Source organism: Microcaecilia unicolor, chromosome 6, assembly GCF_901765095.1.
Source record: "Microcaecilia unicolor chromosome 6, aMicUni1.1, whole genome shotgun sequence".
In the NCBI taxonomy this organism is placed as follows: Eukaryota; Metazoa; Chordata; class Amphibia; order Gymnophiona; family Siphonopidae; genus Microcaecilia; species Microcaecilia unicolor.
In genome coordinates this window covers 199463161-199491099 of record NC_044036.1, presented here as the reverse complement: position 1 = coordinate 199491099, position 27939 = coordinate 199463161, and the positions used below count along the sequence as shown (strand labels likewise).

The 27939-nt window shown below is 43.8% G+C and overlaps 2 protein-coding genes across 8 annotated transcripts in view; one reads left to right on the top strand and one right to left on the bottom strand.

Annotated features, from left to right (window-relative positions):
* Positions 1-18540, bottom strand: part of NPRL2 (NPR2 like, GATOR1 complex subunit) — a 114525-nt gene extending 95985 nt beyond the window's left edge. The window contains exons 1-3 of one of the 5 annotated variants that reach the window (XM_030205613.1): positions 18077-18159; positions 4905-5081; positions 2031-2122 (exon numbers count right to left, since the gene is read on the bottom strand). Coding sequence is in view for 1 of the 5 variants with exons in the window: in XM_030205612.1 (XP_030061472.1) it covers positions 2031-2122; positions 18077-18163 (179 nt within the window). In the remaining 4 variants the exon portion in view is untranslated. Of the gene's footprint in view, positions 1-2030; positions 2123-4904; positions 5082-18076; positions 18232-18455 lie in introns of those variants that run through there. The other 4 variants (XM_030205616.1, XM_030205614.1, XM_030205615.1 and 1 more) reach the window with 4 other exon arrangements.
* LOC115471787 (cytochrome b561 domain-containing protein 2) lies at positions 1486-26455 on the top strand. 3 transcript variants are annotated; one of them, XM_030205619.1, is made up of 5 exons: positions 1486-1496; positions 18683-18890; positions 18974-19241; positions 21688-21725; positions 23974-26455. In XM_030205619.1, exons 3-5 carry the CDS (start codon positions 19115-19117, stop codon positions 24475-24477), a joined length of 669 nt encoding a protein of 222 aa, XP_030061479.1. In that variant the 5' UTR covers positions 1486-1496; positions 18683-18890; positions 18974-19114; the 3' UTR covers positions 24478-26455. The 3 variants fall into 3 exon arrangements, with proteins under 3 accessions (XP_030061479.1, XP_030061480.1, XP_030061478.1); XM_030205620.1 differs by lacking the exon at positions 1486-1496 and having other exon boundaries at positions 18675-18764; XM_030205618.1 differs by lacking the exon at positions 1486-1496 and having other exon boundaries at positions 18681-18890.
* The last annotated feature ends 1484 nt before the right edge of the window (positions 26456-27939 follow it).

The window sequence follows — 27939 nt, the reverse complement described above, 5'->3', positions numbered from 1 at the left end:
ACTACAAAACGTAACTCCTGTATAGTATGTTCCTTTAATTGCCAATGAGACACTATGGGGGCTTCTGTGTGACCAGTGCGCAGATTGCTGAAATGTTGGGCAATATGAGTTTTAATTTTCCGTGTGGTTTGGCCAATATACCAAAAACCACATGGACACTGAATCCCATAAACACAATTCATTGTGTTGCAATCTGTGTATCCAATCAATTTATAATTTTTTTCCCATTGGTATACGGGATCATAATTTCTTGAACTTGTAATACATATTTACAATATACACAATGATTGCACACACCATGCCCATAACCATCTGATCTATTACGTTGTGTTCTATTTCTGTTTGGATTCAAACGTTCCCCCAAATTAACTACACGAGAAAAAGCAAATCTCGGGGTGTTTTTAAACATATCATGTATGCCCAAAATTGACCAATGCTTTTTTATAATTTGAACTATATTTTTGACATCTGCTTGTACGGAAGTAGACTGCATGCAAATCTCTCTCATGAATATTCATTGTGGATATCCTGAAAACCTGACTGGCTGGGGTGCCTCCAGGACTGGGTTTGGGAACCACTGAACTAGACATTAAAGTCTTTTTACCATGCTGCTTTGCTTTCTTGATTTTTTCCTGCTCTATCTTCTGACTGTGGACTGTTGGATTTTTTTTTTTGCCTCCAACTTCTTCGACTCAGGGATCAGCCCTCTCTTGAGAAACATTAACTCAGTGTTCCACATTGGATTTATAAGCAGCTTTCAACATTGGTTAAGTTTTACAAAACATTTATGAACAGTTGCAACCATTATTATATTCTGTAGAGAGCAAATTAGAATTTTTTTAAACACTGAACCTGGACATAGCAGCAGCTGCATTCACAGTTTTGTCAATGAGACACTGAAGAAAGGGCAGAGATAGAAATGTGGCTCATGTGAAACAGTCAGAATTCTATTTGGACACTGATTTATTTCTGTGTAGTCTTATGATTGACTGTTAGGAGCACTTATAATATCAGCTGATTGTTTAGCATGAGCTCCATATCCAAGGATCCCTTTCTCTCTGTTTAAGAATCTTTCCGGTAACATTTATTATTTTCCTACCGGAGGGTGGTTTTTACCTGGCAAAGTGGTTGGACAGAATTAAACCAGATGTGACAGCATATCTGCAGCCTGCCAGGCAGAGGAAAAATGTCTGTTCCCTGGCAGATGAGGCCTCCGCCAGTTCCAACAAGCGTGAAAGTTATCATGTTTTGTAGCCTGGTGTTAACTGTTTGTACTACAGAAGACAGTCTTATTTGATGCTTGGAATGCCCTCCCGCGGGAGGTGGTGGAAATGAAAACGGTAACGGAATTCAAACATGCGTGGGATAAGCATAAAGGAATCCTGTGCCGAAGGAATGGATCCTCAGGAGCTTAGTCAGGATCGGGAGGCGGGGCTGGTGGTTGGGAGGCGGGGATAGTGCTGGACAGACTTATACGGTCTGTGCCGGAGCCAGTGGTTGGGAGGAGGGGCGGGTGGTTGGGAGGCGGGGATAGTGCTGGGCAGACTTATACGGTCTGTGCCCTGAAGAGCACAGGTACAAATCAAAGTGGGGTATACACAAAAAGCAGCAAATATGAGTTATCTTGTTGGGCAGACTGGATGGACCGTGCAGGTCTTTTTCTGCCGTCATCTACTATGTTACTATGTTACTATGATCACTTGCTCACTGGCACAGAGCAAGGTTCATTCCTGTCATGCTACGTGTAAAACAAATCCATTTGAAGCCAATGATGAGTGCCAGTATGTTCTCGAGAGGAGAAATCAAGGGGAAGATCGGGGACAAGGCCTAACACTTACTTAGTGATTAGTAAATAGGCATCAGCTGCTGTATAACTAGAATGCCAAACAGCAGAAGCACGAGTGTTATCTCCGGTTGCTTTACCAATGATACAGCTAATCCATATGTATTTTAAAATCCCAGATTTGCACCTGGAGTCTTGCTCTACCCCATCTTTATCTTCCCCAAGTTTCTTCCTAAATTCTACTCACACCGTGATCAATTTGTTCTGTAGTTCTGGTTTGGTGATGATATAAACCTGCACCGTGTCAAAGAGTTCTCGTGAAATGTACTCTTCTGGGACCTGCAACACAGAACAAAAAAAGAAATCATCCCTAAAATCACTTCATACTCACAATGAGAGCTGTTACTGTATGGACCATAACACAGCAGCGCTACGAGAAAAGCAGTCATACTGGATCAGACCGATGGTCCATTTAGCATAATGCTGCACTGAAATTGTTTTCACATGTATTATAAATTGCTGTATCAGTGTCCTCTCCCCAGCATCCATTCTGTCAGGCACTAGGCTCTGAATTTTAGGTACTGGGCCAGTCCGAGTCTTGGAATGTTTCCAGCTCTGAACATGACAACGAGAGTTCTAGGTTCATTGCAACACTCCATACTTTCACAGCCCATCTTCTGAACCAAGGCCTTGGCAATATCAACATAAAGCATTCCAGCTACATATAACCCGGAGGAAAGACAAGCCATAATGCACAAGGCAGTCAGATTTTCAGGTTATCCACAAATAATAGCATGAGAGTAAGTTAAAACTACTATGGTTGACTCAGTTTATAGACAAAGGTGATTAGATGTGTCCCTTTTCACATTCTGCAGTCAAGTCAGGCTACACGTTCAGCAGTGCACTCTATAAAAATCTTCAGCTGATCAGAACTACAAACAGGACCTTATCAGCAATCACTCCCACACTGGGGAACTCTCTTCCCCGCACATCTTATATCTTGTTCTGGGGTAAATAATCTTGGGGCCCTGTTTACTAAGACACACTAGTGTTTAACACGAGCTTAAAACACTAGCACGCCCTTAACACAGCTTAGTAAACAGGGCCTTTGGTTATTTGTGTCATTGAGATAGATATATGGTTGTTAGCTTGGGTATTATTCTAGTTTAGTAATGTTACTGTAATTGTTTTTAAGAATATGCATGATTTTTATATTATAATTTAATACTGTATTTGATTTTTATGTATTGTTATCCACTCTGTGCCAGCAGTTGCTATAGAAAATGAAATACAAATTATCCCATGAACATTGACAGCCTCCTCGTCTGGCATCCCCCTGGCAACACAAGGAGGTCATGGTAACAGACTAATTAGGAAAGATTCAAACATTAGGTTAAAAAACAAAAAGTCTTGACAGAAAGAGTGGTGAATACAGAAAACAGCCTTCCATTGAACGTGGTAGAGTGAGGGCTGGCCATGCCACTAGGAGGATTATTTTTTATTTATTTAAAATATTTATTAACCTCACTATCCACAGTTCTAGAAGGTGTACAATGTAAAACATACAGACAAAAGATAACAATAAAACACACCAGACAGTCTTGCTCAAAAAGCATAGTACACCTAAACAAAATGTCATGCCTACGTACAATAAGCCAAATTAAAGAGGTGGGCTTTCAGTGTTTCCTAAACTGTAACAGAGAATTGATGCTTTGCAACTCAAAAGGCAATGCATTCCAGAGTCTTGCACCCTCAACTTGGACCATAGAGGCACAATAGATATTAAGTCCAATCTGCTCAAAAGTAGGTATATCTAGCAGCAATTTATCAACCCATCTTAAATTGCAACTTGGGCGATATATTTTTAAAGCACATGCAGTTGCAAGGGGTGCTTCGTTATTTAAACCTTCATGAAGGCCTCTATCTAGGGTGGCAAAGCACTAGGAGAGCATTCTCATTACCTCTTTCCTCTCCCAATCCCTTGTCCAACATCCCCTCCCTCTTCCTTCCCATCTGCCACTGCTACTATTACTCTACCTCTTCCCTGAACACCACAAAAAGTATTCAGAGTCAGCGTGCGACGTTCCAATAGAGTCCTGCTCTCCCCTAAAAGAAAGCAAGTTGAGGGGAAGACTCTGGGCTCTACTGGAAAGCCCTGTGCTGGCCCAGGAAGAAGTAGGCAATAGCAGCAATGGCAGACAGGAAGAAAAAGTGGAGAAGCTGGACATGGGACCACGAGAGGAGAGATGAAATACTGGTGGGTGTGTGTGTGGGGGGGGGGGGGGGGTTACTTCAAAAGGTGAAAAGGGAGTCATTACCTATCCAAAGTAGGTACAAATGGAAAAGGGGATATTGCACTATGGGGCTTGTCTAGGGTGTTAAAAATACCTTTGGGCCAGTTCTGAGTGGAGGAATAATTGTACAAATTTTTTAAAAGCATGAGAGAGGCTTCCCCAATGGTAAAGTACAGTAGGTCCCCAGTTCAATCCCTGTATCAGTTAGGATAGAAACATGCTTAACAAATCTGGCTTAACCCATTAGTGCCCAATGTTCCCATAATAAACTCCCATATGGGAATGTTGGGCACTAATGGGTTAAGACAGCAAGATCTATGCCAAATTCTGCTTTCAGGACTGTTCGCGAGTAAAGTGGTGTGGTAGCCATGTTAGTCCTTCTTCAGATCAGAAATGAGTACATGTTGATAATTATCACAAAAGCATTCAAATAAGTCTCACAGGAAGAGGGTGAGGTGGGTTAGGTGAGAAACCGTTTATTTTGTTGACCAAAATGATCTTCCTAAAAATACTTGTTGTCATTCATTCACTTGCTCTTATCCATGCAACCTCCAAAGCCCTACCTTTGGAAATCAATATCATACCAGTCCTTCATTATCACAAAAGAATACCCAAGAAAATCACATCTACTCGAACTGCCAAAACCATAAAAACCTTTCAACACTTAACCAATCATCACTAAAAACAGCGGCAGTCTCAACAAAAGCAGAAGATAACTCAACAAACATTATAACATCAAAAACACTTAAAACAACAAACTAAAATACAAAAAACTAGACAAATTATAAATATTCGCCCATCATCTCATGCAACAGAACCCTACTTACCCGTCCGTGTGGGATATATCAATGCCAGATCAGCAGTCAATAAAGCTGAAATTATCACCGACTGGATTATGTCTGACAATCTAGACCTGCTTTTCATCACAGAAACTTGGATACGTGACTCTGAAGATGCCATCATACTTGACCTCTGCCCTCCTGGCTACAAAATCCTACATTGGCCTACAAAAGAGAAAATTGGAGGAAGTATAGCATTAATCTTTAGATCCAACTTCTTCTCTGAGCCCATCTCAGAAAGCTTTACCCCGCAACTTGAAATTGCCTCAATAAAACTCCACAGTCCCACACTAAGCGATCACTTAACTTGTATTTTATTTTACAGACCCCCTTGTAACTGGATCCACAACCACTCTACCTTCATGGACTTTATATCTAACTCGTGCATTAACAACCCTAATGTAATTTTACTAGGCGACCTAAACTTACATCTAGAAAACTCCAAATCTGCTCACACCCGAGAATGTATGGATCTTTTTGATCTATGTGACCTTATCCTACCTCCATCACAACCCACTCACATCAAGGGTCACTCGCTTGATGTTATCTCTTATAAACTCTCCACCGATCACAACTTCATTATATCTAATATTGATTGGTCTCCTACACCTTGGTCCGACCATTATAAAGCTTTCCTAACCTTACAATGGCGTAAAAAGGGCCAGTCCATATCACACAACCCTATAACCATCTTTACCAGAGGATGAATTGATAAGGATAATTCTGGCAACATATCTATGCTAATAACTGGTTCAACAAAACCTAACTCTGATCTCTTCCTTACTACATGGGATAGTAGATGCAAAATGATTTTGGACGAAATTGCACCACTACACTCCAAGACTTTACGCAAATGTAACCCCTCACCGTGGTTTAACGATTTACTGAAAAACCTGAAGTCACAAACCAGAAAACTTGAAAAAGCATGGAGCAAATCAAAGCATGGAAACATTCACAAAGGAACTACAAATACGCCATAAAACATGCCAAAAGAGACTTCTATACACAAAAAATTACAGTAACTGGTGCAGATATAAAAAAATTATAAAAACTCTCCTAAACACAGATCCAGTAACAACACCTTCTAACTGTCCTGCTGACCAGTTAGCTAAATACTTCAACGACAAAATCATCAATCTTCGCAACTCGATTCCTCAAGACAATTTCACTGTTGACACCTTTCTTGACAAATTGGACCCCGGATTTGATGACATACCGGTTGACCGATGTTGGACTAATTCTACCCTCCTCACCACTGAAGAAGTCACCAAAACCATCTCTAAACTCTCCAGGTCCTATTGCCAACTTGACCCTTGTCCCAACTATCTTTTGGAAGGCGCCCCAACATGTTTTATTTCAGATCTCACCTCCCACTTAAACTTCCTACTCCAGCGAGGCTCTTTCCCCACCAGACATGGCATTATATTACTAACACCTATACCAAAAAACCCAAGAAAACCTGCAAACGATATCACCAACTACTGTCCAATTGCCTCCATCCCTCTAATCACAAAACTGATGGAAAACAGAGTGACTTTGCTACTCAAAGAATATATTCAGAAATTTTCCATCCTGCACGAATCGCAATCAGGCTTCCGTTCAGCCCATAGCACTGAAACGGTACTTCTTACCTTAATATCCAAATGTAAACAAGAAATAGCAATTGGAAACCATATCCTTCTCCTACACTTTGACTTATCTAGCGCTTTTGACATGGTTGATCATACTATCCTAACCAAACTTCTGGACAAACTTGGGATCGGTGGCAATATCATAAACTGGATAAATGGCTTCATTACCACAAGACCTTACCAAGTCAAAGGGACTACAAACATATCATCCCCATGGTCTTCTGAATGTGGGGTACCGCATGGATCTCCGCTTTCCCCGATACTCTTTAACCTCATGATGATTCCCCTGGCCAGGTTACTAACCAAACATGGCCATAATCCATTCATCTATGCTGATAACATCACCATATTTATCCCCTTTAAATCCAATTAATCTGAAATCTCCGACAAAATAAATACTGGCATGACCACCCTAACCTCTTGGGATAACACTTTCAAGATGAAATTAAACAAAGAGAAAACACAGTGTCTAGTCATTTCATCTCAATACTCTCCATTTCTCCAGAGTACTCTCAGCACCCCAGACGTCAAACTCTCTATCTCTGATAACCTAAAAATACTTGGAGTAACGATTGATAACCATTTATTATTCAAAAATCATGCTAAATCCATCACAAAAAAATGTTCAACATGATGTGGATTTTGAAACGAGTAAAATCATATCTTCCCTCTATTGCAATCCACAGTACTTACTCACGCAGACTACTGCAACAGTGTCTTCTTAGGTTGTAAGACTCTAATCCTGAAGAAACTTCAAACTACCCAAAACACAGCCGCCAGACTTATCTTTGGCAAGTCAAAATTTGATAGCGCAACACCTCTTCGAGCAAAGCTTCACTGGCTCTCCATCAGACTAAGAATAAATTTTAAAGTCCACACTCTGATTCATAAGATCATATATGGAGAATCTCCTAACTACATGAATAACCTCATCGACCTCCCAGCCAGAAACAGTTCATCGTCTTCTCGTACTTACCTTAATTTACACCTTCCCAACTGCAAAGGTATTAAATACAAGACTTCCTATGCATCAAGTTTCTCCTTTTTGGGCAGCCAGCTTTGGAACGCTCTGCCACGATCCATCCGAACAATCAACGACCATCTACCCTTCAGAAAAATGTTGAAGGCCCATCTCTTCAAGAAAGCTTACCCTAACGACCCAACTTAACTTTCAGCCCACCCACATGATTCTGTCATGACGATAATCATACCTCAGACCAGTTTCTCCCAATCTCCTTCGCTTATCCCTCGATCTTTTCTTCTCCATCCTTCTTACTCCTTAACCCCTCCCAACCTCTTTTCCTTTTGCTCATCCTATCTTCGTTTACCTCTCCATGTTCAATCCACATATCTTTATAACCCTACTATTACTATGTTTTACTCAACTATCCTCCTGCAAGACTATGTAATTCTATTTACTATGTAGGCTGCATTGAACCTATTTGTGGGAAAGCACGGGGTACAAATGTAATAATAATAATAACAGGGAGAGCTGGATGGGTGAGACAGAGAGAGAGAGAGAGAGAGAAGAGAACCTTTTAAGTCAAAATGATGAAATATTTTGACACTCATCAGACAGGGCTTAAGACCTGGGTTTTCTATCCCACTATAAACCATAAAATTATACTGCTTTGCCACCCATCCATCTCTCCCTATCTCTCACCTAATCCACCTCACCCTCTTCCAGTGAGACTGATTTTGTGTTTGTTATATATTCAGAAATGAGCAAATGTTGACAAATATCAGATCTGAAAAAGGGTTAGTTTTGAAAGCTAATAAAAAAATGTATGTTAATCCAATAAAAAACATATCTTATTTTCTATTTTTTGTTTTATTTCTATTTAATAGCTTTGCTGTCATAACCACATTCTGTACCTACTAGAAATACTTCCTCATCATATCTCTTCCTATGCAACTCTTTTGAAAATCATACTACTTACTTCTCCCTCTTACTCAGTTTGAAATGAGACAAAAAAAAGCCACCAAGTTTATATGGCAGAACCACAATAAGAATCATAGAGCGGAGGAGTAGAGTTATGTTCATTAAGTGCTTTAGTTTTCTTGTGTAGCCGAGGTCAGGCATTTAGGTTGGATTGGGGAGGGGGCGGTATGCCTTTTTAAACAGGGTGGTTTTTAGTATTTTCAGGAAGTTTAGGTGGTCGTACGTTGTTTTCAAGGTTTTTGGTAGCACATTCCACATTTGTGTGCTTATGTAACACATCACCACTTTACCTTATATTCTGAATTGTTTTCTTCCTATATCTGTTTGCTTAATTCTATTATGTCATCCATGCTGTCTATGTAACTCCTACTGTTATCTTTTACTCTGGTATGGCGAACGCCATAACAGAACATTGTAAGCCACATTGAGCCTGCAAATAGGTGAGAAAATGTGGGATACAAGTACAACAAATAAATAAATAAAATAAATGTAGGAAAAGCTGGATGCATAGGTAGATTTGTATTTAAGACCTTTACAGCTTGGGTAGTGTAGATTTAGATATGCTCGGTTTGATCAGATGCATTTCTGGTTGGTACGTCGATTAAGTCTGTCATGTATTCAGGCGCTTCGCCGTAGATAATTTTGTGAACCATGGTGCAGATTTTAAAAGCAATGTGTTCTTTGACTGGGAGCCAGTGTAGTTTTTCACGGAGGGGTTTTGCACTTTCAAATCGCGTTTTTCCAAATATAAGCCTAGCTGCTGTGTTTTGAGCGGTCTGAAGTTTCTTTAAGGTTTGTTCTTTGCATCCTGCATAGATTCAATTGCAGTAATCTAGGTGGCTTATTACCATTGATTGTATCAAGTTGCGAAATATTTCCCTCTGGAAGAATTGTTTCACGCGTTTGAGTTTCCATATTGAGTGGAACAGTTTCTTTGTCGTGGATTTTACTTGGCTCTCCAGTGTTACGTTACGGTCCATTATAACGCCTAGGATTTTCAGGCTGTCTGAGATAGAGAGGGTGTGATCTGGTGTGTCGATGCTTGTGGGGTTATCCGTGCTGTGCTGGGATGAGAGGATAAGACAATGTGTTTTTTCTTTATTGAGTTTTAGTTGAAATGCATTAGCCCATGAGTCTATGATGTTGAAGCTTAGCTTGATTTCGTTGGAGATTTCTGTCAGTTTGGTTTTGTAAGGAATGTATGACATCGTCTGCGTAGATGAAAGGGTTAAGGTCTTGGTTGGATAAGGACTTGGCTAATGGGATCATCATTAGGTTGAAGAGGGTCGGTGATAGCGGTGATCCTTGTGGTACTCCACAGTCTGCTTACCACGGTGATGAAATGTTTGAATTTGACTTTACTTGATATGTTCTTGTGGTTAGGAAACCCTTGATCCAGCTGAGTATGTTTCCACTGATCCCAAACTTGTCTAGTAGTCTTATTAATATATTGTGGTTTACCATGTCAAAAGCGCTTGACGTGTCGAATTGGAGGAGGAGAATGTTTTTGCCTATTGCTATTTCTTTTTTTAATTTGGCTAGGAGAGTAGTACTGTTTCGGTGCAATGGAGGGGGCAAAATCCTGACTGTGATTTGTGTAATATTGAGAATTTGCTTATATAATCTGTAAGTTGTTTGGTTACCATGCTTTCCATCAGTTTGACTACCAACGGGATGGACGCTACTGGTCGGTAGTTGGTTATATCATCTGTTTTTTTCTTGGAATCTTTTGGTATTGGGGTGAGTAGAATATTGCCTTTTTCCTTGGGGAAGAGACCTTGTTGTAGCATGTAATTTAGGTGGGATATGAGGTCTGTTATGAATCGATCCGGGGCAGATTTCAGTAGGTAGCTGGGACAGGTATATAGTTTGCAGTATGAGTTGGAGAACCTCCTGATCGCCTGGGTAACTGTTTCGGTGGTCAAGAGAGCAAAGTTCGACCAGGTTCGGTCAGCCAGGTATTCACCAGAGGTTGGGTCCAGCTCATTAAGGAAGTTTTCGATGTCAGTACTGACTTGAGGTAGCGTGTTGCGTAGGTTTATGATTTTTTCATTAAAATATTTGGTGAGTTTATCTGCAGGTGGGATGTCTGTATTCGTTGTAGTGACCAAGTTGGTGCCTAGGAGTTTATTCACAACTTGGTATAGTTTTTTTCGTATCTTTGTGATTAGTCCCTATTTTGTTTTTATAGTATAATCTTCTGGTCCATCTTATTGCGTATTTGTATTTTCTTTGTGTTTGTTTCCAAGCGTTGTGTGTAAGATCATCTTTTCTTTTTTTTTTCCCATGCTCGTTCGAGTTTCCTGTATTGTGTTTTAAGTTTTTTCAGTTCTTCGTTGAACCATCGCGTTGTGTTTGTGCAAGGTTCTTGTTTGTAAGGGTGCTATTTCATCTAATATTCTTTTGCATCATTTATCCCAATCTATGAGGTAGTGTATGGAGTCAGTTTGTGCTGTCCATTCGTTATTGTACATCATTTGCCAGAATGTTTTCGTGTCTATTTGACCTCTTGTGCTATAGGATGTGTGTTCTTGTATTTGTTGTAGTCCTTTCTTCCGCCAGTGTAGGGATAGGTTTAGTTTGTAGTGGTCGGTCCAGGGTGTTTCTGTCCAATTAATTCCTTGCATTCTCGTGCGTTATTAGAGTTTGTCTTCTAGGTGTAGGTTAACGTCTCCTAATACTAGTATATTGGAGTTAGTTACACATGTGTTTGAAATGAAGTCCATGAAGTTTGTCTGGCTTTTGTTCCAATTACCTGGAGGTCTGTAAAACAAGACACCACCGCCAACTCCAGACTCCGCCCTTTCTGCCTCGCCTCACCCTATGCTTGGAATAAACTCCCTGAGCCCATACGCCAAGCCCCCTCCCTACCCATCTTCAAATCCTTGCTCAAAGCCCACCTCTTTAATGTCACTTTCGGCACCTAACCATTGTACCTCTATCCAGGAAATCTAGACTGCCTCAATCTTGACTGACTGCACTTTTTGTCCTTTAGATTGTAAGCTCCTTTGAGCAGGGACTGTCCTTCTTTGTTAATGGTACAGCACTGCACAACCCTGGTAGCGCTTTAGAAATGTTAAATAGTAGTAGTAGTAGTATCTCTTGTTTGTCCTGTTTGTCTGTCCTAATTAGATTGTAAGCTCTGTCAAGCAGGGACTGTCTATTCATGTTCAAGTGTACAGCGCTGCATACGTCTAGTAGCGCTATAGAAATGATAAGTAGTAGTAGTAGTAGTAAATGATTGCGTAGGGTTTTGTTGTGGATTCTGATTGAGGCAATTTCAAGTTGAGGTGTTATGGACTCAACAGTGGTTTCAGTTGTGAAGTGGGATCGAAAGATTAGTGCTATGATTTTCCTTTCTGGTCCAGTTCGTGATTTTATATCCTGGTGGGCACAGGTCTAGAATTATAGGGTCCTTTTGGTCATGGATCCAGGTTTCAATGATGAAGAGTAGGTCAAGGTTTTCTGACATGATCCAGTCTGTGAGTATTTCTGTTTTATTTACGGCGGATCTGGCGTTAATGTAGCCCATTTGGATTGTTTGGAATGGGTCTACTGTGTTTGGTGTTGTATGGACTTTTATTAGTTGTCTTGTCTTTGTTAAGGTGGGGTTGTTAGGACCTTTCTTTCCTTTTTGTTGTGTTTGTCCGCATGTTGGTGTTCTTCGTTTGTTAGAGCTGTTGTCGGTATGATGAGGTGAGGTGTATCTAGTCAAACTTTGATGATTGTGTAATATTGGTATAATGTTGCTTTCTGATAATGGGGTGGTTGCTATTAGGTGGATCAGTGTTAAGGGGTAGATTGTTAGGAGTAGTTTTATGGTATTCATATTGGTTTCTGCTCACTGTGAACTACTGATAGGACCGTGTTGTGGTGAGTGGGTGCGTGTTAGATCTTAGGATGAATATTAAGATGGATATTAAGAAGAACTTGGGAGAATCTGCTGCTGGTACCTGGGATAGTCAACATAAAATCTGTTTTACTCCCTTAAGGTGCTGTCAGGTATTCATGGCCTGGATTGGCCACTACTGGAAACAGGATACTGGTCTCGATCTTCGATGGGACTACAGTCTATCCCATTGTGGCCATTCTTATATTTAAGGTTTTGGTTTTTTTTTTATTCAAATCCCAACTCTTTTAATCAGATTCTCTTCAATTTGGTGGACACTGTTGCAGGAGAGGTTAGAACTGGTTCACAACCCCTCTGGTTTTAGACAGATACAGTGCAGGAGGCTATAGCTTTGAGGCATGTTTCTTCTGCCGAGGGAGCCCCCGTCTCCCTCACGTGTTACCCAGTCCTAACCTGGTGCTCCGTTGTTGGGTCTCTCATGGCTCCTGAGCTGCGAGGTCCTACCCACGGTCTCTTCACTCTCCGCCGAGGGCAGGCACTGGCGATCAGCTCGCAGTTCACCTCGCGGGTGGGCTGGTCCCAGCGCGGGCACCGGCTCATGTGTGTGTGGGGGGGAGAGGTCCGACTGGGCCCAATCCTTTCGGTCCCTCGCGGTGTAATTCTAGCGTTGCCGCTGAGAGCTGCACTGCTCGTCTGCCCTCCACTGTCCTCTAGAATCTTCCACTGATTTGGACACACTGTCTAGGCTTGTGGCTCTGCTAGCCGCCGCCGCGGGCTCCTTCTTGAAGGCTTGCAGTGGTTGATGCTGGTGGAGCGCGAGCAGAGTATTCCTGACCGTACGCGGGGCCTGTTCAACCTCTCCTCGGCGCGGGCCCCTGCGCCCTCTTTCACGTGTTGCCTCACCTTCACCTCACGCTCTGTCTCAGGTCTCGAAGAACAGGAGGTGACTGCGTCTGACATGGTAAGCAAAGCCAGGGGGATCCCTAGAGCCGCCGCTCAGCAACCCAGAGCGGCAGCCGGGAGCAGTAATACACCACTACTGCTGCTGGTATAAGCGAGAGGCCCAGAATTAGAGGCTGCAGTGCTGTTGCTACTGCTCCTGATGGTATGTCGGCTGGGGCTCGCTCGGTTGAGCTCTGAACTCTCCTCTGTTTTGAGGAAGCCGTTGGAAAAGAGCAGGCCGCTTCCCGGCGGGCCGGCCACGTACTCGGAGCCCAGGCAGGGCTGGTAAGGTGACACTGTAGCCGTAGTGGCAGCGGTCACAGTCACACAGCACTCCAGGGATGGCTGCTGAGGCGGAGGGCGCAGTTCCTTGCCCGCCACTTGCTGCTGCTATCCTGAGCCTCCACTGCGGCCTTCCGGAAAGCCTTGCAGATACTTCATTATTGAGTGAAAAATATACAAACTTCTAAATCCCTGCACCACAATGTGGAAAGAGAAAAGCTGCTACTTCCTCTTGTCCAAAAAACTGACCTCCCACCCCAGACCAGCACCTTTACAACGACTTCTCCCTCCTCCCTCAGAGAGCACCTTGAGAAGACTTGTCCTGTGTTTCCTTCTAATCTTCCCTCCTCCGTCTCCACCTCAGCGAGTCCAAGATCATCCCCTACAGGGAGACCATAATTTTCCCTGCACATGACTATCATGTGGGAAGAAATCATGAACTAAACATAGCTGTGAAAAGCTAAGTCTTCTCTTGCAGACAGGAAAGATTTGTAGGAATGGACGACTCTGTAATGTAGCATCTACGGGACTGCCAAGATGACCTCCGCCCTTGTGCATAACACTTATGAACTTTTGCCTTACCTGTGGCATGCTCCACATTTGAATAACTACTGGACTTTTGTGAACTTTTGTTCTAACAGGATTTTCTATTTGGACCTTGCATTCACATTTGCACTTTTGCTTTGTATCAAGATCTCAGTTTCCATATAATGAGCCTAGATTAAGACCTGAATCTGTGCAGTTTGAACTTTTACTAGTAGTGTGTATTTGTTAACTAGCAGCTAGATAAATTGTAGTAGTCAGCAAGTTAGGAGTGTAGGGAAGGCAGCAGGCTCTGCCAAAGCAGTCTCGTGATCTATGCATAGAGGCTGTATTGTGCGAACGTGCTGGAACACTGCAATAAGTTACATTTTCTTGCAAAGTAACAATTTCTGTGAAAGCTATGAAACTGACGTATCTTTTCTCTGTGAGAACTACAGAACTACTAATGTACTGCGCATGTGCAATTACTGCGCACAGGGCCGGTCTTAGCAAGTGCGGGGCCCTATGCAGACCAATTTGGTGGGGGCCCCATCCTAGCCCCGCCCCCACCCCAGCTCCACCCCATTGATAATATTATTCAATTTTTAGAAAACTTTTATTTATGAAATTTCAAATAAAGACAAATGAAGCTAAACTTGTACAGAAAAACTGATTGAAATAATAAGCACAATGCTATCATGACCCCCCCCCCCCCCCGAAATTATTCAGTTCAAGTCCACTACAATTAGTAGTTCCAATTCTCATAACCCTGGGGGGGGGGGGGGGGGGGGGTCAGAGGTGCGGACATACAATCTCTCCACTGCAAAACACTATACACAAACTTGTGCAAAAACACACTCATAACCTTACCAAACCATAACAGCACTAATTCCAAGGACAGGACGAGCACAACCTTATGCGTGGAAAGGCAGAACTGTAATTACACAAGGCTCTAAAACACCGATACACTACCTCGTAAAAAAAACAAGACAAAAAGGGCTGCAAATGCTACACGCTAGCAGGATACTGCACCTTGATCACACATGAAAAACACGACACAACAGATATGAAGGCAAAATACTGAACTGGAAAGTTACCTCAAGAAGTCAGACTCAGCATGCAGCAATACTAGAAAAATTGAAACTTACATGCAAAATATCACAGATGCACATTTCCAAAAGCTGACATATTCCAATTAATAAATTCTGAATAAAATACTTTTTTCTACCTTTGTTGTCTGATCATTTGGTTATTCTATTCGCTTTGGTCCCAGTGTCTTCTGTTTTATGCAGTGTCTTCTTTCCATTTGATATTTTTTCTCTCACCATGTCCACCATCCTCCTGTGTCCTTATGTGTCCTGTCTACCATCTATAGCCCTGTCCCTATCCTTTCTCGAGTGTCAGCATCTGCCTTCAGTGTTCCAATGCAGCCCTTAAATTCAGCAATTTCCCCTCCATGCATATCCAGCATTTCTCCTCACTCCCCTCCTTCCATGTGCATCTACTTTCCTCCCCTTCCCTACATCCATGTCCAGCATTTCTCCTCTATCCCTTCCCCTCCATCCATGTGCATCTCCTTCCTTTGTCTTTCCTTCCCTCCATTCGTGCCCAACATTTCTTCTCTCTCCCCTGCCCTCCATGTCCAGCAATTCCTCTCTCTCCCTGAGCCCTGCTCTGCTCCTCTGTCCCCTGCCCCCTCCATTCATCCCTATAAAGCAATTCCCCTCACTCCCTGAGCCCTGCCCTCCCATGCTCCTCTGTCCCCTGCCCCCTCCATTCATCCCTATAAAGCAATTCCCCTCTCTCCCTGAGCCCTGCCCTCCCATCCATGCTCCTCTGTCCCCTGCACCCTCCATTCATCCCTATCCAGCAATTCCCCTCTCTCCCTGAGCCCTGCCCTCCCATGCTCCTCTGTCCCCTCCATTCATCCCTATCCAGCAATTCCCCTCTCTCCCTGAGCCCTGCCCTCCCATGCTCCTCTGTCCCCTCCATTCATCCCTATGCAGCAATTCCCCTCTCTCCCTGAGCCCTGCCCTCCCATGCTCCTCTGTCCCCTCCATTCATCCCTATCCAGCAATTCCCCTATCTCCCTGAGCCCTGCCCTCCCATGCTCCTGTCCCCTGCCCCCTCCATTCATCCCTATCCAGCAATTCCCCTCTTTCCCTGAGCCCTGCCCTCCCATGCTCCTCTGTCCCCTCCATTCATCCCTATCCAGCAATTCCCCTATCTCCCTGAGCCCTGCCCTCCCATGCTCCTCTGTCCCCTGCCCCCTCCATTCATCCCTATCCAGCAATTCCCCTATCTCTCTGAGCCCTGCACTCCCATGCTCCTCTGCCCCCTGCCCCCTCCATTCATCCCTATCCAGCAATTCCCTTCTCTCCCTGAGCCCTGCCCTCCTCCCATCCATGCTCCTCTCTGTCCCCTGCCTCCTCCATTCATCATCCCTATATCCAGCAATTCCCCTCCCATCCATGCTCCTCTGTCCCCTCCATTCATCCCTATCCAGCAATTCCCCTATCTCCCTGAGCCCTGCCCTCCCATGCTTCTCTGTCCCCTGCCCCCTCCATTCATCCCTATCCAGCAGTCCCCCTCTCTCCCTGAGCCCTGCCATCCATGTCCAGGTCCTCTCTCCCTTGCCCTCCCGCTCCCATGTTCAACTGCCTGCCTGCCCTGGCGCCCTCTTCTCCCCCCCCAACCAACAAGCATGCTTTTTCTTTTAAATTTACCCGCCTCCGTCGCCGACTCGCTCTAATCTGACTGGACAGCACAGCAGGCATCGTCGCTGAAAGCGCTCCTCCCCCTCCCAAGTGCACCCGACGTCTCTAGCAGAATGGAGAAGCTTCCTGATTCGTTCATTCTCAGTGTCCCGAAGCTTCTCCATTCTGCTAGAGACGTCGGGTGCACTTGGGAGGGGGAGAAGCGCTTTCAGCGACGAAGCCTGCTGTGCTCTGCAGTGTCCAGTCAGATTCCAGCGAGTCGGCGACGGAGGTGGGTAAATTTAAAAGAAAAAGCATGCTTGTTGGTTGGGGGGAAGAGGGCGCCAGGGCAGGCAGAATAGCGTGTCATCGGATCGCCATCGGCCTTGGGAAGAGGCTGACTGAGGCGCCGCGCGGGGCCCTATGCGGCCGCCTCGGCCTAAGACCAGCCCTGACTGCGCATGTGTGACGTATGGTGTGTTTTATGCGCATGATCACTAATTTGTATAAGACCGAATGTCAGATGATGCTCAGGAGGCAGTATCCTGAGACTGAACTCAGTACTGTTCATTGCTAGCAAATAAAGGTGTCCTGCTTTCGGAATCATTTGCCTCTTGTCTCCTGATTTACTAGCCGAGGGCCTGTTTCAGATTCATGGTAAAAATCCACACACAATGTATAAACATATATTTACACACAGAACAGAAGTTAAAGCTATTTCCAGCCCCTTTTCAGTGCTCCAAAAATGCTACACATTGCACCTATCACTGCAGTACATAAATATTGCCATACTGGGACAGACAGAAGGTCCATCAAGCCCAGCATCCAGTTTCCAACAGTAGCCAATCTAGATCACAAGTACCTTGCAAAATCCCCAAAAAGTACAATACATTTATGCTGCTTCTCCTAGAAATAAGCAGTAGATGTTCCACAAGTCCATCTTAATAATGTATTTGTTACATTTGTACCCCACATTTTCCCACCTATTTGCAGGCTCAATGTGGCTTACATAGTACCGTGAGGTGATAGCCACCTCCAGTGGAAAACAAATAATGGCTTATGGACTTTTAAGAATTTATCCAAACATTTTTAAACCCTGCTAAGCTAACCACTTTTACTACAATCTGTGGCATCGAATTTTAGAGTTTAATTACACGTTGAATGAAGAAATATTTTCTCTGATTCATTTTAAATTTAGTACTTTGTAGTTTCATTGCATACGCCCCTAGTCCTAGTATTCTTGGAAAGAAAAAACAAGCTTCTAGCAGCACTCTTGCAGCCAGAGCCCGTCTGACCTGATAGGTGATCTTGGGCCCCAGCGTGGGGTGAAACTCACTGAAGAAAATACATTCAATGCGGCTGTTGTTACTACCGTTCGCCATAACACAGGGTTACGCAAAATACGCTAGCAATGTCAATCCCAGCAGCGCTACGCTAAATACGCAGCTCCTGTTAAATGCACAACTCCAACCCCTCAAAAAATATGACAGCGCTAAGACAACTACGCAGCTTCTGTCGCTCAAAAATGATGACTCGCTGTGCGACGTTAAGTAGCGAAACTGGGTAAAAAAAACCCAAAATGCACTGAGGCTCCTCTGTAGCGTCCGCAAGTAATGTTTCCTAAACCATACAGCCCGTTAGCTCATGGGCGCTCGCAATACCTCTAGTACATACCTAATTTCATCAATGTTTTGTTATACTTTATTACCAAAATTCAATAAAACGTATTAACAAACATATTGCTTGCGCTTCTGGGCACCGCCATGGCGCGTAACACGCACAACAAGAGCGTCTGTGGTTGGTACGTCGCTGTCGCTGCGTTCGTTGCGTAGGACGCACAGCGAAGAATATCGTCAGAGGCGCGTGGCACAGCGTCTGGTTACGTCGGAGACAGAGAACAGACAGTCTTCCTGGTGTTGCGGTTGCAAGAAGAAAGCGGAAGGAGGGTTCGAGCAGTGCCGGGAATGAAAGAAAGGGATCGAGGTAACAGTGCTGTTCCTTTCCTCACCAGGGAACCTGCGAGCGGATGGTCAAGTGCAAGTGTATTAATCTCAAATTAAGGCGCATTTGCACTAGTCGACAATGAACTTGGGCGATGGGGAGGAAGAGGTTTGTCAACCACAACCAGTCTGTTACTGTCATGAAGCGGATGCAACTGGCAAGTTAATTGTTTAAAAATTTTGTTTTCGCAGCATAGGTGATCAGAAACAAAGAAAGGCATCTGTAAGATCCCTGCACTTCCTGGGGTTGGTTTCTGCTGTTTGCAGAGCAGATGTGGAAGAATCTCTCCTGAGGTTTAGGGAGCAGAGCCTCCAGGAGGGGTCTGTCCCGTCATGGCAGTGAGTATTGAAACCGAGACCTACATCTATCGCTGGCTACGAGCGGCTTCTGGTGTGGCAGCACATTTGGTGGCACTAACGTTGACCGTATGCGTGACAGTTATTGCCAGACCAGGATCAAGTAAGTAGAACATTGATGTATGCTTTTTGTAGGGATCGCCCAACCACATCCTTGCAAAAGAGCTTGTTCCATCAATGGTACCAGGAATTTATGCGTAGGCATTTCTTACCGCTTGTGAAATACTACAGTGGATAAGGGGGTTGGGGAATTATTCCATTTAGAAAGCACAAATAAACTAAGCTAATTTAAAAATCCATAGCTATATTTCAGCTGCCTCTCACAATTCAACTCGACCGTAAAGAAAATGTTCTATTCAATGTGGAAACTCAAGCGTTTAAAACCTTTCTTCCCAAGAGATGTTTTCTGTAATTTAATTCAATAAATGGTATTATGCCACGTCGATTATTGCAATGGAATCTATGCGGGATGTAAGGAACAACTCACAATGAAACTCCAGACGGCACAAAACAGAGCAGTCAGATTGATATTTGGTAAGACACGATTCCAAAGTGCCACACCACTCCATGAGAAACTGCACTGGCTTCCTATCAAGGAACGTATCTCTTTCAATATCTGCACCTTAGTTCATAAGATTATCTACGGTGCAGCCCCAGGTTACATGATTGACCTAATCAATCTCCCAATCAGAAATAGTACCAGTGCATCACGGTCTTATCTGAATCTCCACTACCCTAATTGCAAAGGACTAAAATACAAGACAACCCACGCATCCAACTTCTCTTACATAAGCACGCGCCTGTGGAACGCACTGCCACAAGTGGTGAAAACAACTTATGATCACCTAAAATTCAGAAAATTATTAAAGACTCATCTATTCAAAAAGGCATATCCAAATGACCCAACTTAGGTGACTCAACCCTGCAACACTTCACTATCAAAGATCGTATTGAACATTGACAAACCCTTTTACCTCAAACCCAACTTGATTGAATCTTATCTTCCCTATCCCACTATAACATTTTGTACCATTCCCATACCGGACTTGGCGAATGCCTTCACAGTATTATGTAAGCCACATTGAGCCTGCAAATGTATGGGAAAATGTGGGATACAAATGTAACAAATAAAATAAATTGTAGGATAAAGGAGTGTTGTAACCGTATTAGCCTACTTAAAAAGTAAATAATAGAAACTTAGACACTAAGGGCTGCTTACCAAATCATGCTAGCGATTCCCACACAGCAATGCCTTCACAGCCCATTCAAAGTGAATGGGCTTTGTCAGCATTATTTTCCACTTTTTCTATTTATTAAACTTATTACAATAATTCATGCTGTTCGGCAATTGCCTTTTGATTTGGCTAAATAATAATTATTCATGGTACAAGACCCAAAACCACTTGTTTATTTTGTGAGTGCTGTAGATGCATTTGTTTGTTTAGGGCATTACATGTCTTGCTGAGGGTTAGATGGTGACTACACAGCACTAGGATTTATAACTGAACAGTGCTGATGCCACTTCTGGAAGTTCTACTGAAGTTTAGAAGGGGTGACTGATCGCGGTGGGGTTTATGTTTAAATCTTTTTTATTCAAAAGAAACCAGCAAAATGCAATACAGTGTTGGTATTTTCTAACATATATAACTTGCTTTATCAAACCCCCCTCCCCTCCCCTCCCCCATTTACCCTCCCCTACCTTCCCACCGTTCCTCCCCCCCCCCCCCCCCCCCCGCACAGGAGTTGTAATCTGTAGGTGCAAGCAGTGACGGCGCGGTGGGGTTTATAACTGAACCTTGGTAAAGGAACAGTGACTGCACTGTGCTAGGATTATAACCTGGGGGGGGGGGGAACGACACACACAAAGGAATGTGACTGCACTGTATTGGTTTTACCATTTAGGGGTAAAGGAATAGGCATGATAGTTAATACGTGGTAACAACATCTGTATTAACATAACAGATTTCCTTTTACCCCTTTCTCCAGAAGCACTTCAGTGGTTCACAAATAAATAGCATTATTATTATTATTGGCATTTGTATAGCGCTACCAGACGCACGCAGCGCTGAACACAGAGAGACAGTCTGCTCAATAGAGCTTACAATCTAAAAATACAGACAGACAAGTCAATTAAGGGCGAGGGAAGTGCTGGGTGAGAAGGAACAAGGGGAGGGCAATTGAGTAGTGGCTAGGAGCCAAAAGCAGTGGTGAAAAGGTGGGTTTTCAGCATAGATTTGAAAACAGGTAGAGATGGAGCTAGACATACAGGCTCAGGAAGTCTATTCTAGGCATAAGGTGCCACGAGGGAAAAGGAACGAAGTCTGGAGTTAGCAGTGGAGGAGATGCAGTTAGATACACCTGCCATTCAGTTCATGTCAACAACTCTGTCAAAATGCCCCTAGGAGCTACAAAAAAAAAGGCTTAGCAGTTACCACATATTAATTTCGGCTGTTAATGTGTAATGACCATTAATGAGAGCTTTGGAGCACAATACAATATTTTTAAAATAATTTTTACAGTAACCTTTTTTTTTTTTGTTTCTTTTGTAGGCATTTTCTCCTGGCATCCTTTCTTAATGGCTTTAGCTGTAAGTAAAAAAAAAAAAAAAAAATCCAAACAGGTCATCAGTATCTTGCTTGATAGCTTTTACCGCAACTGTCTCCATGTAGGAGAGTCACATAATGACAGTAAAGAGGGAGGTTGAGCTAAGCTGTGGTACTGGGTGTTTTCTGCTGCTATGGAGGGGGATGAAGGGCATAGTACTGGCGGGGTACTTGTAAAGCAGTTTCTGAGGCCGATAGTGGCAGGTGGTTGCTTTTGTGGAGCTGTCTTGTGAGTATGAGGGAACATTGCAGTACTATTTCCTCGCTCTCTCATCTCACGCCCCAGGAAGAACAGAAGTAGTGTTTGCAGCAGCATGGAGTTCGTTGAAGGATATGGAAATGTTGTTCTGGGGCTGGAAGGGGCAGTGTTCCTCAGCTGAACCAGAGTGCTGGGGTAGAATAAGGTTCCTTAAAGAGCTGCATTTTATTGTCCCAGGTTACCCAAGAGGAAGAAAGAGGAAAAGCAAAGTAGGATCAGAAGTGCTGATATAAAAACGGTCTGGCCGCTTCTCTTCTCCCTAACCAATTCTACTCTTTGAGTGCTGCTTCGTTACCAATCTTAAGGGTGCAAACTATGGCCTGGGATGGAAAAACCGATGAGGAAAGTAGGGTGTGTGAGGATACAGACAGTATCTGGTTTGTTTCAGTGCAGTGTCTCCACATGGGTTAATATTGCACACACCTTGGTAGTAATAAACTGCGCTTATAAGCCAAGGTATGTGGATTATGATCTCGGACTCTCAAATTTTACTGCTAATTTGCCATGCTGTAGCTTTGATTCCTTGATCAGAGTTTTAGTCCTCAAGCAGCCTCTGGAAACAGAGTCCCAACTGCCACTCAAAAGCGATAGACAGTGGCTAAAATAACAATTTATAATAGAGTTTCTGTTGGAAGATACAGCAACAGGCCTTAGCTAGAAGTTAACATCTACAGCAGCTTAGTTGAATTGGGAGGAGGATATAAAAATAAGGGGAAAAACATGGGTAATCGCAAATGAAGGGCTTATGGTGGCGTAGCCAATAGAGAATAAGTCAGAATGAATTAGAAACCCAAAGGAGCGGAAGGAAACCGATGAACCCAAAAAAGTAGTCTGCCACTTTTGTCTGGTAACATCAAAATTACAGCAACGCACAACATTTTTGCCACAAACCCACATTTGTTACTGCTTATCATTTCTCTAGCATAAGAAATAAATGTAATGTTGCTTATCTCTTTTAGGTTGCATGGACAGCAGGATTGATAAGGCACACAAGTGGGCGATAATATCTGATAATGCTGGGACAGAAGTGCTCTCCCACAGCTCAGATCTCCTCATCAGAATATAAGATGTGCTCTACTAGGTCAGATCCAGGGTTGTAGCCAGATATGCCAACCAAACTGGGTGGGCACACACTGTTTCCCCCCCAAAGGAGACCCCAAATTCAATCAATACCTGAGCTGGCAGGAATCCCTAAGCCCCGCCAGCAGCCCAGAACACCCCCATACTTGCTGCAGCCAGTGGCACCCTCTATGGATTGCAACTAAGCCGGCTGTCCTTGCTCCTGCATGTGTGCAAAATCCGAGCATGCAGAAAAGAGGGGTGAGCCGCAACAGCCCATAAAGAGTGTAGTCGGCAGCAGCGTGTACAGGAGCATTCTAGGATGCCAAAGATGATGGTGACCTTTCAAGCTCAATATTTGCACTCTTATAGTGAGCAGGACCTAAGCATAAAAGACACTTAGAATTATTATTATTATTAGATTCTTGATACACCACTTTTCTGTGGAACAATCTAAATCCTGACCGCAGTGATATATTAATAGTCTTGAGAACATAATAAAGAAGGACCTGAAGAAAACTTTGTAGAAAAAAAATCTGTACAGGAGCACTTTTTTTTGTCTCTGTTTGGCACAGCAGAGAAAACAAAACCGAAGAGGCTGTTGCATGTGGGAAGGGCCATGCATGCCGAGGTCTGGAAAGGCTGTTCTGTCCTGCTGCCATCGGATGACATCATCCACTTGTGTGCCAGACTCAATCCTGCTTGTTGATGGAAGAAACATCCTTTCCTGCTCAGTGCTGCTTATAATCTAGTCAAGGCACACACACTAAAGAACACTTGCTACCAGCTTGTGTCCTTGCACTAGCCTTACTTTGCTCAGCCATCGTCCTTCCTCACATTCACCACACGGTTTCTTTTTCAAACTGCAGTACTGTGCTGAAGATTAAATCTTTGTGTTTTTTTCCCCTCTGCAGTTTTCTTTCTTTATGACGGAGGCTGTGCTTGTGTTCTCCCCAGAGAGCTCCCTGGTTCGCTCCTTTTCTCGAAAGATAAGGGTCCGTATCCATTGGGCAGTGCAGCTGCTGACCCTCTTCTGTGCCTTGCTGGGATTGGCCATCATCAGCTATAACAAACATATCAACAGCAAACCACATTTTGTCACCTGGCATGGATTGATCGGCTTAATCACAGTGCTGTTTATTGGCTTGCAGTGTGTGGCAGGTACAACCCTTCTGTACCCCAAGTTGCTGAAGAATTGGTCCCTGGCAAAGCTGAAGACATACCACGCTACATCAGGACTCGTCGGGTACTTGCTGGGCTGTTGCAGCCTTTTCTTGGGTATGTGTTCCTTATGGTTTACTGCCTCAGTTACCGGTGTTTCCTGGTACCTGTCCATTCTGTGCCCAGTTTTAACTGGGCTGGTAATCATGAACCAAGTGAGCAATGGATACCTGTACCGCAAACGGAGTCAACCATGAGCGTCACAGTTACCTACCAAACTGCAGCTCGTTCTTCTGGAGGTGGCCCTGCTCAATTCGTGCTGCCAAACTAATCACATCTCAGTAGGAGATTTTCACAACATTCTGGTTTCCAAAGGTCCAGTAGATTTTGTGTACAATTTAAGTTACTAATGCCAGGTCACAGCTTTGGGATGACTTGGCATTAAGCGGAAAGAGAAGGTACTGGCACAGTGGGGACAAAGAGGCATTCTGGTGGGTAATGAAATATCCCATAAAGTGGATATATTTTGGGGTGCAGTGAATTTGAAATTTTTAAGAATCTTAAGTTTCTACTTTTCTACAACAGTTGTTTTTTTTTCTTGTTAAATAACCCCCCCCAAGGAGTTATTACTATGGGGACATGAGTGACCTTAAGACAGATGCTGTTCTTCCCCTTTTCTACCTCCGAGTTAACTGGGGCAACACTATTATGAGATGAATCAGATGACAACGTGGGAGGGGGGAGTGGCAGTATCAATCTTACCTGCAATGTAGGCCAGGTTTGGTATGGGCTTTGTCTGCTGTCATTTCTCAGCACTTCATGAGAAGGGGAGACAGCTCCAGTATTTACAGCTCCCCATCTACTTTATGCCAGAGGAGGTCAAACTAACTGCATGTAACCCTACCTCATGCTCTTCGTAAAGCAGTGGAAGAGAAAGGGGTTTGGCGGGGGGGGGGGGGATTGTACTAGCACACAGGCTCGCATTGTCTCGTGGGAAGGTAGCTGCGCCATCCCACTCCCTGGACTGTGCTTCAAAAGGCAACACCCCAATAACCCTTTCAGAATCTGAGATTAGTAAGCATGTAATTCTGAGTTACTGTGATGTGCTAGGTAGTTCTTCCTGTGGAAAACGCTACTTGTGTGGCATACGTTTCTGGGATTGCAGGGCTTCTTGCACCTGCTAAGAGATACCTCTGGGGAAACATTTTTATATAGCAAGTTTAGAGTCCCTCCTTGCCTGGATTCCACTTTCAGTGAGCAGCTGTCTAGGAGATTAGATGCAGCAGTATGTATTGCTGAAAGAGCAGCATTCAAAGCTGCTAGAAAGGTGGGGGGTTTTTAAACGGACTTCAGCCAGTGTACTGTTGCTCACAGTAGTTGGCAAAGACGTCTATGAAACAGTATTAGGAATAAGGGCTGCTCATGGAAACACTGTACAGAGTGTCAGAAATGATGATCATAACTAAAAACTGTCAGTGTTAATCAACATACCGACCTCTCTTTTGCCACCAGCTGTGATACTTGGTGTATCAAGAACCAGAGATCATGCCAAGGTACAAATGACCAGAGGCAGCTCTGTCTCGTTAATCTCCTTGATATGCTGCTGTACCATTCTTAAATTGTGAGTAATGCAGTCTAGTACCTTGTATTCTTACTGTATTTTAAAAGGAGAGGGCAAAGAAGCAACCAACATTTCTAACCCTGAAAGAAACCTCAAAATCATGCGATCTGCGATGGACATTCTTCATCAGACTGGTACAAAAACTTTCCTGGCTACATATGCAGCCCCTGCGACGAGGGGCTTTTGCATGCTGGAGGAGACCATAGCATTCTCGTCCTTGCTGTGATCTTTAATGGTTCCCGTTAAGAGCGGACATTGAAAACTCATTCAGACCCCAGCTGTGAAGATCAGTCCTGTTTACTAAGCCCATAAGTTCTGGTTCTGATAATATTCAGATATTGTGGGCAATTTTCGGGATCTGCAAGTACATTTGCAAATGAGAACTAGCTATGTGATTTCAAAAGTAAATTGCCCTGCAGGAAAAAGTGCACAATACAGACGCTTTTAACTGTACTGGTGGAGGGAGATGACTAAGGAAAAAAAAACATTTTTTACATGGGTAACATTTACTGCCCGATTCTATATAACGTGTCTAGAGACCCATGTCGAAATTCAGGCGTATTCTATAACAATGTACGTAACTTAATTGGCTTAACAAGCTAATCAGCATTGATGACAGCACTTAACAAGCAATAATTAGAATTTACATGCACAACTCGCTAAGCGTACTCTGCGTCTAAATTCTAATACGTGCAGTTCAAAAGGGGCGTGGTGGGCATTCCCAAATTTACACGTATAGTTATAGAATATGGCCCAGTGCATGTAAATCTTTGCACAGGGGTTGGTGTAAATGGCATGTAGTTTTAGGTGCTGGGATATCAACTAGGTGTACAGCGAAGATACTTGCCTGTAGCAGGTATTCTCAGAGGACAGCAGGCTGATTATTCTCACAGTTGGGTCGGCGATCCGCGCTGGCCCAGGAACCAGCATTCCTAAATAACAAAAATTTGGTGGCGCTTTCTAGCACACCACATGTCCGACTGCGCATCTGCCATGCCTTCCTGCTCGTCACGCTCCTCAGTTCAATTACGAGTAAAAGAGAAATAGAGAAGACAACTCCAGGGGGAGGTGGGCGGGTTTGTCAGAATAATCAACCCGCTGTCCTCGGAGAATACCTGCTACAGGTAAGTATCTTTGCTTTCTCCGAGGATAAGCAGGCTGTATTATTCTTACTGTTGGGGTATCCCTAGCATCCAGGCTCACTCAAAACAATAAACATTGGTCAATTGGGCCTCACAACGGCGAGGACATAATGGAGAGTAATCTGAAACCTATATACAACTAGCTGAGAATGTAGCCTGGAACAGAACAAAAAGGGGTGGGGGTGGGGGTGGGGGTGGAGTTGGATTCTAAACCCCAAACAGATTCTGCAGCAGCGACTGCCCAAACCGACGGTCGTGGCAGTAGTGTGAATTGTGTGGACTGAAAACCATGTTGCAGCTTTGCAAATCTTTTAAATGGAGGCTGACTTTAAGTGAGCCACCGATGCAGCCATGGCTTTGACAATATGAGCTGTGACATGGCCTTCCAGAGTCAGCCCAGCTTGGGTATAAGTGAAGGAAATGCAATCTGCTAGCCAGTTGGAGATTGTGCATTTTCCAGTGGCGACTGGAGGTTGGGATGCAGAAGCAGCCTCTCGTTCTGAGTGATGAGGGTCAGAAAATACTCCAATCTCCACGGTTCTTCGGAGGACAATTCCAGAAGAGGGAACCATATTTGACAAGGTCAGTACAGTGCAACCAGAATCATGGTTCCACAGTCTTGATTGAGTTTCAGCAAAGTCTTCCCCACTAGAGGTATGGGAGAATACACATACAGAAGACCTGTTCCCCAGTGTAGGAGAAAGGCATCTGACGCTAGTCTGTCATGGGCCTGAAACCTGGAAAAGAACTGAGGGACCTTGTGATTGATTTGAGTGGGAAAAAGATCCACCGAGGGGGTGCCCCACGCTTGGAAGATCTTGCGAGCTACGCCCATATTCAGCAACCACTCGTGAGTTTGCATTACCCTGCTCAGACTGTTGGCGAGACTGTTGTTTACGTCTGGCAGATAAGTGGCTTGGAGAAATATGCCATGATGGCGCACCCAAAGCCACAGC